At 45.6% G+C, this 13586-nt stretch overlaps 1 protein-coding gene across 2 annotated transcripts in view; it reads left to right on the top strand.

The window, feature by feature from the left end:
- Positions 1-13168, top strand: part of GALNT18 (polypeptide N-acetylgalactosaminyltransferase 18) — a 369938-nt gene extending 356770 nt beyond the window's left edge. For both annotated transcript variants that reach the window (XM_081013763.1, XM_081013762.1), the window contains exon 11: positions 12700-13168. In XM_081013763.1, coding sequence (XP_080869889.1) covers positions 12700-12846 — 147 coding nt within the window. In that variant the 3' untranslated portion in view covers positions 12847-13168. The remainder of the gene's footprint in view (positions 1-12699) is intronic.
- The last annotated feature ends 418 nt before the right edge of the window (positions 13169-13586 follow it).

The raw sequence follows: 13586 nt of genomic DNA on the forward strand, positions 1-13586 counted from the left end.
CTTTGGGCAGATTTCCACTTTTCTGACCTTAGGTGCCAGGCCTCTAGAAATCCATATTTGGTCGATTCTTGTCCAGGTCAGTTGGGCTTCAGAAAAGAATGTTCCCTCTCTTCCTAGTGGGTTCTTTGTCCTCCAAATGTCAATCAAATCCATATTGTCAGTCATTTCAAAAAAGGTTTTAGGTAGTCTGCCGTCTTTTGTAACATTTTGACTTTGTGACTTGTCCATGTTAGTTGATACGACCCCATTCATGTCAGCAACTTCCTGCACTCAATTGGAAACCACGTTGGACGTTCGGCTTCCAAGAAAAGTTCGCAAACTGGAACACTCACTTCCGGGTTTGTAGCGTTCAGCAGCCAAAATGTTCAAGTCACAAGGCGTTTGAGAACCAAGGTGTGAGTGTGTGTGTGTGTATACCATATTTTTTGCCCTATAGGACGCACTTTTTCCCCTCCAAAAATGAAGGGGAAGTGTGTGTGCGTCCTATGGGGCGAATGCAGGCTTTCGCTGAAGCCTGGAGAGAGAGAGGGGTCGGTGCGCACGGACCCCTCTCGCTCTCCAGGCTTCAGGAAGCTATCCGCAAGCCTTCGGAGCTCCGCGGGAGTTCCCGTCGGGCTCCCAAGGCTTGCGGATAGCAGCCTGCATCCCAAAGCCTGGGGCGCGCTGCACAGCATGCCCAGGGCTTCGTGCAGATACCGGGAAGCCCCACAAGCTCGGGGGACAGCGGGGAGGCGGAGCGCCGCCATCCCGCTATTCCCCGACCTGGTTTGGAGGCTGGCGGTGGGGAGAAGCGCGCTTCTACCCACTGCCAGCCCCACAAGCTCGGGGGACAACGGGGAGGTGGAGTGCCTCCATCCCGCTGTTACCCGACCTGGTTTGCAGAGTTGCCTGCATCCCGAAAACTTCAGGCAGATATCCGCAACCTTTGGGAGCCCAGTGCGACTTCCCGCGGGCTTCCTAGGCTTGCGAATAGCAGCCTGTTCTGGGGGCTGGGGTCAGGGGAAGCTCGGACTTCCCCCGCCCCAGCCCCGCGCCTGGGGGGGGATTTTTTTTCCTTATCCCCCCCATGGGCCGGTGCGCCCTATGGGGCGAAAAATACGGTAAATTGAGTGTATTGTAATCCATTCACTCCCAAACCATGACTGCCATATTGAAAGCATGTTCTTAGGTCATTTTCAAGTGTGGTAGTATGGGGTTGAAAGAGGTTATGCATAAGCAGCGATCAAGAGAAAATGTAGCCTGAAGAACTTTATGTCTACCTCCACTGCCAGAGGCAATAGGCCTCTGAATACCAATTGCTGGGAATCACAAGTAGGGAGAGTCCTCTTGGAGTCAGAACCTACTTGTGGGCTTCCCATAGGCATCCAATTAGCTGCTGTGAGAACAGAATGCTAGGTTATATGGACCTTTGGCTTAATCAGCAGGATCCTTTTTATGTTCTCATAGCAACATAAGACATGTGTTGAGTCAGGGGAAGTTAAATTCAGCATCGTGGAAGTGCTTGCCTGCTGACCGGCTGAGACAACCTAGTTGTTACCTGACTGCTTTTGCCGTCTGTGTATTCCAGGCACTAAGGGCATTAGAGCTACCCTCCCCCTTGGGTGCTCATTTCCAGTGGCCTTACATTGGTTCTCTGTTTCATTTGTATGTCGGGTGAAGAACCTGTGATGACTAGGATGTAGACAGAATTCGAAAATGGCTTTTTGTCCTCTAGTGCCAGCAAGTGCATAAATACATCCAGAGACTGAAAGGCATTCTCAGCAGCATTTGATATATGTAGAACAATTCCCATGTAAAATGCTTGAGAAACAGAATTCAGAACTGTGTACAGTACATTTTGATAAGTACCGTATTTTTCGCTCCATAGGACGCACTTTTTCCCCTCCAAAAATGAAGGGGAAATGTGTGTGCGTCCTATGGAGCGAATGCAGGCTTTCGCTGAAGCCTGGAGAGCGAAAGGCATCGGTGCGCACCGACCCCTCTCGCTCTCCAGGCTTCAGGAAGCTATCCGCAAGCCTTGCAAGCCCGTGGGAGTTCCCGCGGGCTCACAAGGCTTGCAGGCAGCAGCCTGCAGCCCCGGCGAGTGTCCGCAAGCCTTGCGCGCCCGGCAGGAGGTCCCGCCAAGCGCGCGAGGCTTGGGGCGGCAGCCTGTCGCCCGAAGCACGGGGAGCCCTCCGGAGGGCTCCCCGTGCTTCGGGCGAGTGTCTGCAAGCCTTGCGCGCCCAGCAGGAGGTCCCGCCGAGCGCGCGAGGCTTGGGGCGGCAGCCTGTCGCCCGAAGCACGGGGAGCCCTCCAGAGGGCTCCCCGTGCTTCGGGCGAGTGTCTGCAAGCCTTGCGCGCCCGGCAGGAGGTCCCGCCGAGCGCGCGAGGCTTGGGGCGGCAGCCTGTCGCCCGAAGCACGGGGAGCCCTCCGGAGGGCTCCCCGTGCTTCGGGCGAGTGTCTGCAAGCCTTGCGCGCCCGGCAGGAGGTCCCGCCGAGCGCGCGAGGCTTGGGGCGGCAGCCTGTCGCCCGAAGCACGGGGAGCCCTCCGGAGGGCTCCCCGTGCTTCGGGCGAGTGTCTGCAAGCCTTGCGCGCCCGGCAGGAGGTCCCGCCGAGCGCGCGAGGCTTGGGGCGGCAGCCTGTCGCCCGAAGCACGGGGAGCCCTCCGGAGGGCTCCCCGTGCTTCGGGCGAGTGTCTGCAAGCCTTGCGCGCCCGGCAGGAGGTCCCGCCAAGCGCGCGAGGCTTGGGGCGGCAGCCTGTCGCCCGAAGCACGGGGAGCCCTCCGGAGGGCTCCCCGTGCTTCGGGCGAATGTCTGCAAGCCTTGCGCGCCCGGCAGGAGGTCCCGCCGAGCGCGCGAGGCTTGGGGCTGCAGCTTGTCGCCCGAAGCACGGGGAGCCCTCCGGAGGGCTCCCCGTGCTTCGGGCGAGTGTCTGCAAGCCTTGCGCGCCCGGCAGGAGGTCCCGCCGAGCGCGCGAGGCTTGGGGCGGCAGCCTGTCGCCCGAAGCATGGGGAGCCCTCCGGAGGGCTCCCCGTGCTTCGGGCGAGTGTCTGCAAGCCTTGCGCGCCCGGCAGGAGGTCCCGCCGAGAGCGCGAGGCTTGGGGCGGTAGCCTGCAGCCCGAAGCACGCGAGGCTTGGGGCGGCAGCCGCTGGGGGGGGGAATATTTTTTTTTATTCATTTCCCCCCCCCCCAAAAAACGAGGTGCGTCCTATGGGCCGGTGCGTCCTATAGAACGAAAAATACGGTATTTTATTCAAAATTATAACACTGTTCTAAGTGCTGTACGAGCTTTCACATTCCAGCACTCTGATATAAGGCTGTATACAGATTATACGGGTCCTCAAGGCAAGGAAGGACACCGGGCATTTATATCACAAGCTGCTCTGGTTGCCCAAAGAAATACGTTTATGGAGTTTAAAGTCTCAACACACCCCAACAATTCAAGAATGGCTACTGAAAGCAGATGATTTACCCATCAATGAAAAACATAGTTTACAGAAAACAGGATAACGTGTAGTGTGATATTTTTCCCTCCTCCACCCCTTCCTCTAGGGAGTGTCTTGGGCCAAATTAATGTATGCTCTTGATAGCGACATGTCCTAGGCTCAGAGGCTTCTGCTGTTTGTTTTTAACTCCTCCACTCATAAAAGCCGTTATGTATTTCTCTTATAACTTTGAAAAGTCTTATTGCACCTAGCCAAGCCTTCTGTTCTCACAGTGGCTAACCAGTGGCCAGCTTGTGGAAGCCACAATTAGGATACATATTGGTGCAATAACAACTGATCTTCAGAGGCAAAATGCTTCTGTTACTGGAAGTCTACAGACAACCCCATGACAGCTGAGCATCCTCGGGAATGAGGAACTTTTATCACCCTAATCTGCATGCTTATTTTCAATCTCAAATCTAAAAGGTTAGTAAGATGTGAATTACTTAACTCTAATTTATGTATCTGTTTCCAGTTTATTCAGGCAGCTAAAGTCTCAGCACACCCCAACAATTCAATTTCATTTAAATTGGGGAGAGGGGAAATTGTGTTTTCATTGGAAAAAAACATATACCAGCCTCCCTAAATTATGTGAATGTACTTGTTTTCAAGCCTGTTTGTTGAAATTGCTTCTCCATGTGTGCTTTGAGACTATTTTTAATGAGACTTCTTTCTGGGAACAGTCACGTCAGGGATCTCAGAGAACAGGATGAAATCACAACCTATATAGCCAACCACATGCTCTTATGTGCAATTTGCTCTATGGCAAATGAAGGAGCTTATGGGAAATACTGGCTTCATTCTTAGTTGGGTAAACATTTCTACCCATTTTCCACACACCACCCAACCAAAAAACAAAAATGGTTACTAAGGTAACATCCCCCCCCCCATTTTGTTCATGACACATTAAAATCCTTCAGCTGAGCACTTAATTTTCCAGCATACGTCCTTTTAGATGCCCAGCGACACCTGTTAGAAGGTATATGGTTCTGAGGTCCAAAGAAGTATTGCTGATGCCTCTACTTAACATTTCTGTCACAGCACTTCTTCCCATTCATCTCCCTGCATTGCTAGCACTGCTTGGTAGTTATTAAAGGACCCTCTGAGTATAATTATGCCCTGTTGGGATGCACCACATTGAGTGGTCTAAATGTTAACTAAACTCAGCAGAAGCACAAAGCAAAATTGATGTTGTGGTAACATGATACAGCTGCTAAGTAACCAGGCAAATGGTACACTCATCCTAAATAGTTTAACACATTTCACCATCTTTTGCTGTGGTTCATAATTGTTCCCCAGAAATGGCCTGTCAGGCTGAAATAGTTCACTACTCTCCTTAGTTTAACAATACAATAAAAACACTGGGATGCTGAAAAGAGAGAGTAAAAGAAGGAGGCTTACGTTCAGTATTTTCCAAGTGATGTTTACCATCTTTTCCACTTGACTTCTTTGCTTTTTGTCTTGTTTGCTCAAGATTTGGGTTGTTTTTCTTTGGATGGAGAAGGGGCTGTTAGAAAAAGGATAAACTGAAAACTAGAAACAATTAAGGCTCATGTTTTATTGTCCAGCTTCCAGCTGAATTCTGCAGCTCTGGCCAACTTTACAACGACCATATCCACAAGTGGAAACCATGTAGACTGAGTACATTGGAGGGAAGCAAGATTGTGACCACGGTCTCCATCCTGATCTCCATGTGTTCATTGGCCTACAACAAGGAAAGATCCCCATTCATGTAGAGAGCTTCCATGCAGAAAAAGCTCAATGCCAGCTTCCCACAGCCTGGTGTTTCAGACGTTTTTGACTACAATGTCCATCAGTGCCTGCCAGCAGAGGCAGGGTCAGGGATTATGGGAGTTGTAATCAAAAACCTCTGGAAGGCACCAAGTCAGGGAAGGCCACTGAAGAGCCCATGAACACAGGGAAAGTGGAACTGCGGACAGCAGCTAACAGAGTCCTGTTGCTCCTCCACATGTTCAAAGAATTGAGGAGTTGGAAGGACCACAAGGGTCATCTAGTCCACCTCCCTGCAGTGCAGGAATCTTCTATGCCACATAGTTTCCAGCTGTGTGAAAAGGACTGAAATGCCACTCTACTTTTGATTTACTTCATGCGGGGTAGATTTGCTGGTGCAGTGTTTTGGGATGATCATCTCTGTTTAAGAAGATGGCAGTTGCTATCTTGTTTTGCTTTGCTGAAAGTATCACTACTACTGCAGATCCTCTTGCAGGCTGGAATTGTATGTTCTGGGATTCTTGTTTAATTATAGTAATGAGTGTTTTCATGATGAAAAAGTTAACTGGGAGAGAGGAGTGGCATTAAACTTTCTTTTAAACCTTGGGAGAGCAATAAATACAGCAGCAGCATTACCTTCTCCCTGATGCTTTTTATGTAGCAGCTCTCTCCATATTTTATGAGTGCATCTAAAATACAGTGGTATCTCGGGTTAAGTACTTAATTCGTTCCGGAGGTCTGTTCTTAACCTGAAGCACCACTTTAGCTAATGGGGCCTCCTGTTGCCGCCGCGCCGCGGGGCACGATTTCTGTTCTCATCCTGAAGCAAAGTTCTTAACCTGAGGTACTATTTCTGGGTTAGCAGAGTCTGTAACCTGAAGCGTATGTAACCCGAGGTACCACTGTATAAAGTAACCTGAGTGAAGCCTTTGATAGGCAGCCAGCTTTAAAGGGGCTTTCTTTTTGACAGTCATGTTTTTCTCTCCCCTCTCCTACTGATTGTTTGGGGTGTGCTTCTGTCAACACAGACTTCTTGCCTGCACTGAAGTCTTTAGGTTTAAAGAAGATGGCTGAGTTTGCTTCCATGGGAGCCAAGTGTTCACACACATTCATTGTATAGCTGTCAACCGTCCCTTATTTGGCGGGAAACTCCCTTATTCCAGCGCCGTTTCCCGCTGCTGTCCTTATTGATGATGTCCCTTAAATTTCCTGGGTTTCAAAGGAAGCAGCTGGCCAGGGAGAAGGGAGGCTCCACCTGTGTTGCTTGGATCCGTTGCTCACCCAATAAGGAGTCTAAGAAAGACTGGGGGGTGGAGCTTGCATGCCTTGTGCCGATCAAATCGACCGCGTTGCCTGGGGACTTGCCTTTTCTCAGCACTTCCTAGCGGAGAGGTGACGGTGGTTTTCCTTGCTGCATCCCCTTTGCCGGGTTGCTGCGCTGTGGGAACCACTGCTTGAGGCTTCGTTTGGCTGCTGGCTGGGCTTTCTGCCTTTGGCACGGAGGGGCTCAGAAGTTGAATATACCTGTGCTCGGAATCGGATGGATACGTCATCGACGGCCCACTCACCCTTGCCGGGGAAAAGGTCTGTCTGGAGTTGGGGCACATGGTGGGGGGAATGAAAGGCGCTCTCGTGGGGGGGGGGTTGGATTTGTTTTGGAGGCTCCTTCGATTGCTGATCCCTTATTTTCGAGGCTGCTGGTCCCTTATTTTCAAATCTGTAAGTTGACAGCTATGATTCATTGACAGTGGGAATGTAGCTTCTATTGAGAATTGGGGGCTCCAATTTTGCAGAAATGCAAGCTCTGATTTTGCAGGTGTAATACCTGGTTTCTGTGGAGGGTTTTATTTCGGGTAGGCAGTATACGCTGTAGTTAATGTCTTCCCCTCTCTGTTGCAGAGGAACCTGGGAGACTTTATTAGGTGTTGGTGGTGGAGGAAGATTGAAACACTTGTTTGGAGATGGGGAGACTTTTTGCATGTTTACATCACCTGGCTTCATAAGGGTCCTCTCTAGACTGTCACTAACCCCCTCACCCCTTTTCATAATACTAGAACTCATGGCCATCCAAAGGAACTGAATGTTTAGATTCAGGACAGAAAAAAGAAAGTATTCCTGCAGTGTATAGTTGAACTATGGAACTTGCTCCCACAGCAGGCAGTGATGGCCACCAACTTCTTGTTGTTTACTCGTTTAGTTGTGTCCGACTCTTCGTGACCCCATGGACCAGAGCACGCCAGGCACTCCTGTCTTCCACTGCCTCCCGCAGTTTGGTCAAACTCCTGTTGGTAGCTTCGAGAAGACTGTCCAACCATCTTGTCCTCTGTCGTCCCCTTCTTCTTGTGCCCTCCATCTTTCCCAACATCAGGGTCTTTTCCAGGGAGTCTTCTCTTCTCATGAGGTGGCCAAAGTATTGGAGCCTCAGCTTCAGGATCTATCCTTCCAGTGAGCACTCAGGGCTGATTTCCTTAAGAATGGATAGGTTTGATCTTCTTGCAGTCCATGGGACTCTCAAGAGTCTCCTCCAGCACCAGAATTCAAAAGCATCAATTCTTCGGCCACCAACCTAGATGGCTTTAAAAGAGGAATAGACAAATTCATGAAAGAGAGGACTGTCAAAGGCTACTAGTCACGCAGGGTATGCACTGTCTCTGCAGTGGGAAGCAGTAATGTTTCTGAACACTAGTTTCTGGAAAATACAGGGGAAAGTGCTTTTGCGCTCAAATCCTGCATGCACAGGCCTCTGGTTGTCTGCTGAGAACAGGATGCTGAACGATGTGGTTCATTGGTCTGATCCAGCAGGCTCTTTTTGTGTTCTTATGTACAGGAGAGAATCAATTGCATGCCAAGAAATTTAGTGGATTAAAGTGCTCTCTGATACTCCTGCAGAACAAACCCATTTAAAAAAAAGCAAGCAAACTTTTTGTGTTAAAGAATATGACTGGAAAATGCACTAGAAAGTGTGGGATAGCAATTGGTTGACAGAAAATCCACCCAAACGAAGCAGGTTAAATGTTTAGTAAACAGCAAGTGTTGAATAACCTCCATGCAAATAGTTCAGAATGAATGCGCAATAAACAATAGATAATCTCAGTTCTTAATCCAGTTCAACCCTATTAAACTCAGTAGGGCTTGCATTATTAACTTTCCTTCAGTATTTAATTTCCATTGCTATATGCCATTGTCTTCCAGCCGTATTTAAATTGTCTTTATTAAAATGTCTTAATTAAAAAAAGTATTAGATGTTCATATATAAAATAGTTGTTAAGTACCACAAAAATAATATAAATGGTTATCCACTCTAGCATTCCCATTATAAGGGAAATAGATTGAAAGAGTTGATGTTAATGAAAACTATAAATGCATGCACATTTTGAGGGCATTTTTGAATATTCTAATATAAGCATTCAGTCGGATTCATCATTATACTTCATTATTGTAAATCTGCAAAATAGAAAATCACTATGTAAGTCAAGAATCTCAGTAAAGAAAACAGTTTCCCACAATTGGGACAGAAAGGTTAGCAAAAAGTATTTTTTGATCACTGCTGTATAATGGCTTGCCTTGTGCACTTTGGCAGGAAAACGTAACTACTATAGAGATAGACTTCTGAATAGTATTCCTGAGTGGCTCTTTCATTCATGGTAGGGACTCTGATCTAATGCAGACTCCCATTCTGGAAGGGAGAGGCAAGGTGACTTTTGCCAAATCCCCTTTCCCCTGATCTGCACTGTATCCCAGTCGCCTAGTGTAGGTTTTCTGGAGGGTGAAGAAGGAAAGAAAAATAAACAGTTTCCCCTCCTACCTTCCTTTCAGGGTCAGAGTTTTTGCACTTTGAATTTTCAGTATATTGCAGGTTCCTTTTGGGAAGCTCAGCTTTGTGAAATTTGTCCCTATTCACTGAATCTGTGGTGTTCTAAGAGGATTGGCTTTGCGCAGTAAGAATAAACACTAAGGAACAGGAAATAACATGTCAACTATCCTGAAATCTTTTGATGAAGGGTGGTATATAAATCTAATCAATAATAACAACAAAAACTGTAGCAAACCTAGATGAAAAGAAAACCCAAATCCTTACTGTAGTTATACCACATTGGTTGTTGAACATAGATGTATCCAGCAAACCGAGGATCCTATACTGAATATGGTTATATCACTCATAGAATGTGCTCCCTTCTTACTGGATTGTTGCGAACTCCATACTGGTGTAAGGAACAAACATTATGGGAGAGATCCAACACCTTTCCAGTAGATTTGGCAGGACTTTCCTTCCTCCTCACTGCAACCCCCAATCTGCATTGGAGGGGATGCCAACACCCCAGAGCCAGTTTTGGGGTGCACAGGGGGCTGCAGGAGAGAGGAAGGGTAGGTCCCATTTGCACAAGCAAGACACCACAGTTGGCTATCACCCTCACTGACTATTTTGCTGTGGTGTAATAATAATGTTTCATGCTACATTTATCACAGGATAATTAATTATAGCCTTTCATTTCATATCTTGAATGTGTAAACTGTCTTATCTTAGGAAATTGTCTAATAGTTGCATCATGGGGCAATAGTTGCAATTGTGAAACAATTAGTTGGGTCAATATAATCACTCAGTGACTTGCCACTTACTAGTTGCAGTCTTCCAGTCAGTCAACCAAAGCCAAGACATATATCTCCTCTTCAAGTCCGCTCCAATGGGCATGAGTCAATCCAGTACTTCAGTCTAGTAGTGCAAAACTGATTTGTAATATACTGAACGCTGATACAGCTAATGCAGTGAGCAGAGAATGGGGTTAAAATAATCCAATAAATTATTTATTGTGAATCGTTCAGCTAGGAATATATGCTATGCACAATTGGACGCCATTATCCTTTTTAAGTACCCAATCTTTGTACAACTCCTGCTTTTATCTCCCTTTATCCCTTTTATCTACATAGCTGCTTTTGTCTTAATAGTGACTAACACTTCAAATTCAACCTTGAGAATCTGACTTCTATTCAGAAGAAAGGGAAAGGGGTAGAAAGTATATTCTTTTTTCTCCATTGAAGGGAAAAAAACAAGAGATTGAAATTAATAGAATTTATCAGAATCACAAATCATAGGATGGTATTAAGTTTGGACAACAATTTCAGGATAAGATTAATAGTTCTTTTCCCGATTAAGTAGCTCAATCTCTCCCTTTGTTATAGGAGTCATTCATAGCCTTTCAGAGTAAACGTAACCTTGAAAGCAGGTGGTAATTAGCATTTAAAGAGAAAAATAATAGTCAAGCTCTAATCTTGGCTTATCTGGCATAATTCACAACCCTCTGAACACCCGTTGTTGGAGAACACCTGCAGGACCCCCAGGTATAGGGGCAGTATATAAATTCAATAAACAATAAAATAATAATAAATGCACCCATCTCCTGCTTTTAGGCCTCCCATAGGCCTCTGGTGGGAAGTGGAATGCTGAACTCTTGGTCAGATTCAGCCAGGCTCTTCTTAAGGCCAGTTACCCAACCAGAATGGTGGGGAACTGGATTCTTTTTCCTTTGTGATACTATCCTGCTTGGGATTAAAACTTTGTGACTAGAGATAGTTTACAGAGCAAAAGATAGGAAACCAGCTGGCTGGTGATGATGCCATGCAGTCTGCTTCTGTGGCTGACATTCGAGTGAGGATATGTTAGATACTGTGCAGGTTTTATCCTTCAAATAGAGGACTCTCCTCTGTAAAGTAGGACACCTGGCCACCCTAATTAATTTATTACTTTGTTAAAGTTAATTTGTTAAAGTATTACTTTAAGAAGCCTCCTTTTCTTTTCATGACTGCTAACACAAATTTAGCATATTTTTCCATTGCTACAAGAAGCATTATATGGGGGGAAATATGTGAAGTCCTAGAAGTGGAAAACTGCAGAGTTACTTGACAGTAGTAAATCAGCCAAGTGGCTGTAATATCTGGTTGCTGTTGATTTTTATACAGGCAGGATATCACAGAATTTATTTCTGTTAGAAGCTTCCTATTTCTGTTGAAATGACTATTGTTACATTTTATTCCATTTTTGAATCACTCCATATGAAGAATCTCAAAATGCTTTCTCAATACAATTGAGTCTTAGAACAGAATGGAGAAGGTGTTATACAAAGTTAACTAGGCAAAGACAGATGTGGTTCAAAAAGATATCAGGTTGTAGTAAATCAGCAATGGCTATTCTACAAATGCAAATTAAAAGCCAGCAGTTAGTTATACTGAAGTAATTCCTATACGGCCTAGGACCCTCATACCTATGGGACCGCCTCTTCTGGTATGTCCTACGGAGGACCTTAGGGTCTTTAAATAAAAACATCTTGGAGATCCCGGGCCACAGGGAGGTTAGGCTGGCCTCAACCAGAGCCAGGGCTTTTTCGGCTGTGGCCCCGATCTGGTAGAACGCTCTGTCACAAGAGACAAGGGCCCTGCGGGACTTGACATCTTTCCGCAGGGCCTGCAAGACAGAGCTGTTCCACCAGGCCTTTGGCCAAGGCACAGCCTGACCCCCTCCTTCTGTAATCCTCACAGAACTCTAGCCCAATGGTTGCCATTAATTTGATTTTGAATTGATTTTAGAATACATTTCAATTAATTGATTGTGATTTTATGTAAACTGTGTTACTTTTATTGTTGTTAGCCACTCTGAGCCCGGCTTCAGCTGGGGAGGGCGGGATATAAATAAAAATTATTATTATTATTATTATTATTATTATATGCTTAGTATTGCAGAATAGGGTTGAACAAATCTACAGAAGGCTATTTACTCTCAGGTTGGGTGTTTGCGAAGCTTCTTTCTAAACCTGCTGCCATCTTTGACATTTGCACTGGGTTTTGTAGTTTCTGTGTCTTGTAGCATAATCTCACTGCAGGTTTATTTGGGAATCGTAGTAGGACATACACTTAAGTAAGTTTGCACAAGACTATATTGGCTTATAAGAGTTTATATCCTTCGCTTCTTCCCAGGAGCTGTGTACACAGGTCTAACCCCATTTTATCCTCACAACGACATTGTGATATTGCCACTTCTTGACTAGGTATTCTAATGTGGAACTGACTCTCTTGACCCAGTATGAATCATAGATTTGTAAGGGACCACGAGGGCCATCTAGTCCAACTTCCTGCAATGCAGGAATCTCTGCCCAATGTGGGGCTTGAACCCACAACCCTGCAGTTAAGAGACTCATGCTATTCCAATGGTTAATATTAGCAGGATGTGCCTGCTGAAACATGGAATGTTATGTAGCTTACAGTGGGAGAACCATGTGGGCAATGCTAAAAAATACTCCTGGCTGGAAGCACTCAGGGTACTCTTGAGACCCATGATAGATCTTCATGGTTGAGCAGTGAATTGAATCTTGGTTTCATTCCGACTGTTTCCCACATGGATACTCACTTATGGCTGACTGCTGAATGACTATTAAAATCCAAATGATCATGAGACTGAAGTGGTGATAGGTGACTTTCGATTAAATGTGTTTTTCTTTCTTCGTTTTTAAAGGGAGGTCCAATCCAGAACAGAAAATCCAAACGTTGTCTGGAGCTGCAGGAAAACAGTGATAATGAATTTGGATTTCAGCTAGTTTTACAGAAATGTTCCGGCCAGCGCTGGTCTATCACAAACATCCTGAAAAGCTTGCCGTTATAGACTTTCAGGAAAAACAACAACAATCCTTCTACACAATTCTCTTGCTACTGTGTAGCAACCGTTTGCAATGTTGCCTGCTGTACTATATATTTTTTTCTTCCTCTTTTAACCTTTGTGTGTGCGTGTATGAGTGGCTGGGTGTTGGATTTGTGGGCAGAGAACAGAGATTTTTATTTCATAATGACATTTTCATGGCATTTATAGAGAGATGCTGAATGACAGGTAATGGTAGAATATCTTAAAATATTTTGCAACTGTAAATAGGGAACAAATGGAGAATATTTATAACTCGGACAATAAAATTTTATTGATTAAAAACACAGCCTAATACTGTCTTTGATGTGTCTGTGGTGGAACAGGTTTGAGACAACCCAAGTGCTCAATAGATTTCTAATCTGCTTTTTTCTTACGCCTTTGCAACGAACATTCCCTACATCAGTGCTACACATTCATTTACGAAGACATTCCCTTGCATAAAAATAAAAACTGTTGGCATTTCAACCATAAATAGTATCACAGCATTTGTGTATATTTAAAAATACACATAACATTTTAGAATTGCTACATGTCATTTGCCTTTCTTCATTCCTTTTTTATTTATTTGCACTGTGGTAGCACAGATTCATTTTCCCAGGGAGTATTTAAAACAAATATATTCTATATATTTACTGATGAACACTAGCTTTTTTTGAAAATATTGACTTATCTATCCTACGGGTCCCCCCACTGAGATTCCAAAG

Source organism: Podarcis pityusensis (assembly GCF_964106645.2).
Source record: "Podarcis pityusensis genome assembly, chromosome: 1".
Classification (NCBI taxonomy): Eukaryota; Metazoa; Chordata; class Lepidosauria; order Squamata; family Lacertidae; genus Podarcis; species Podarcis pityusensis.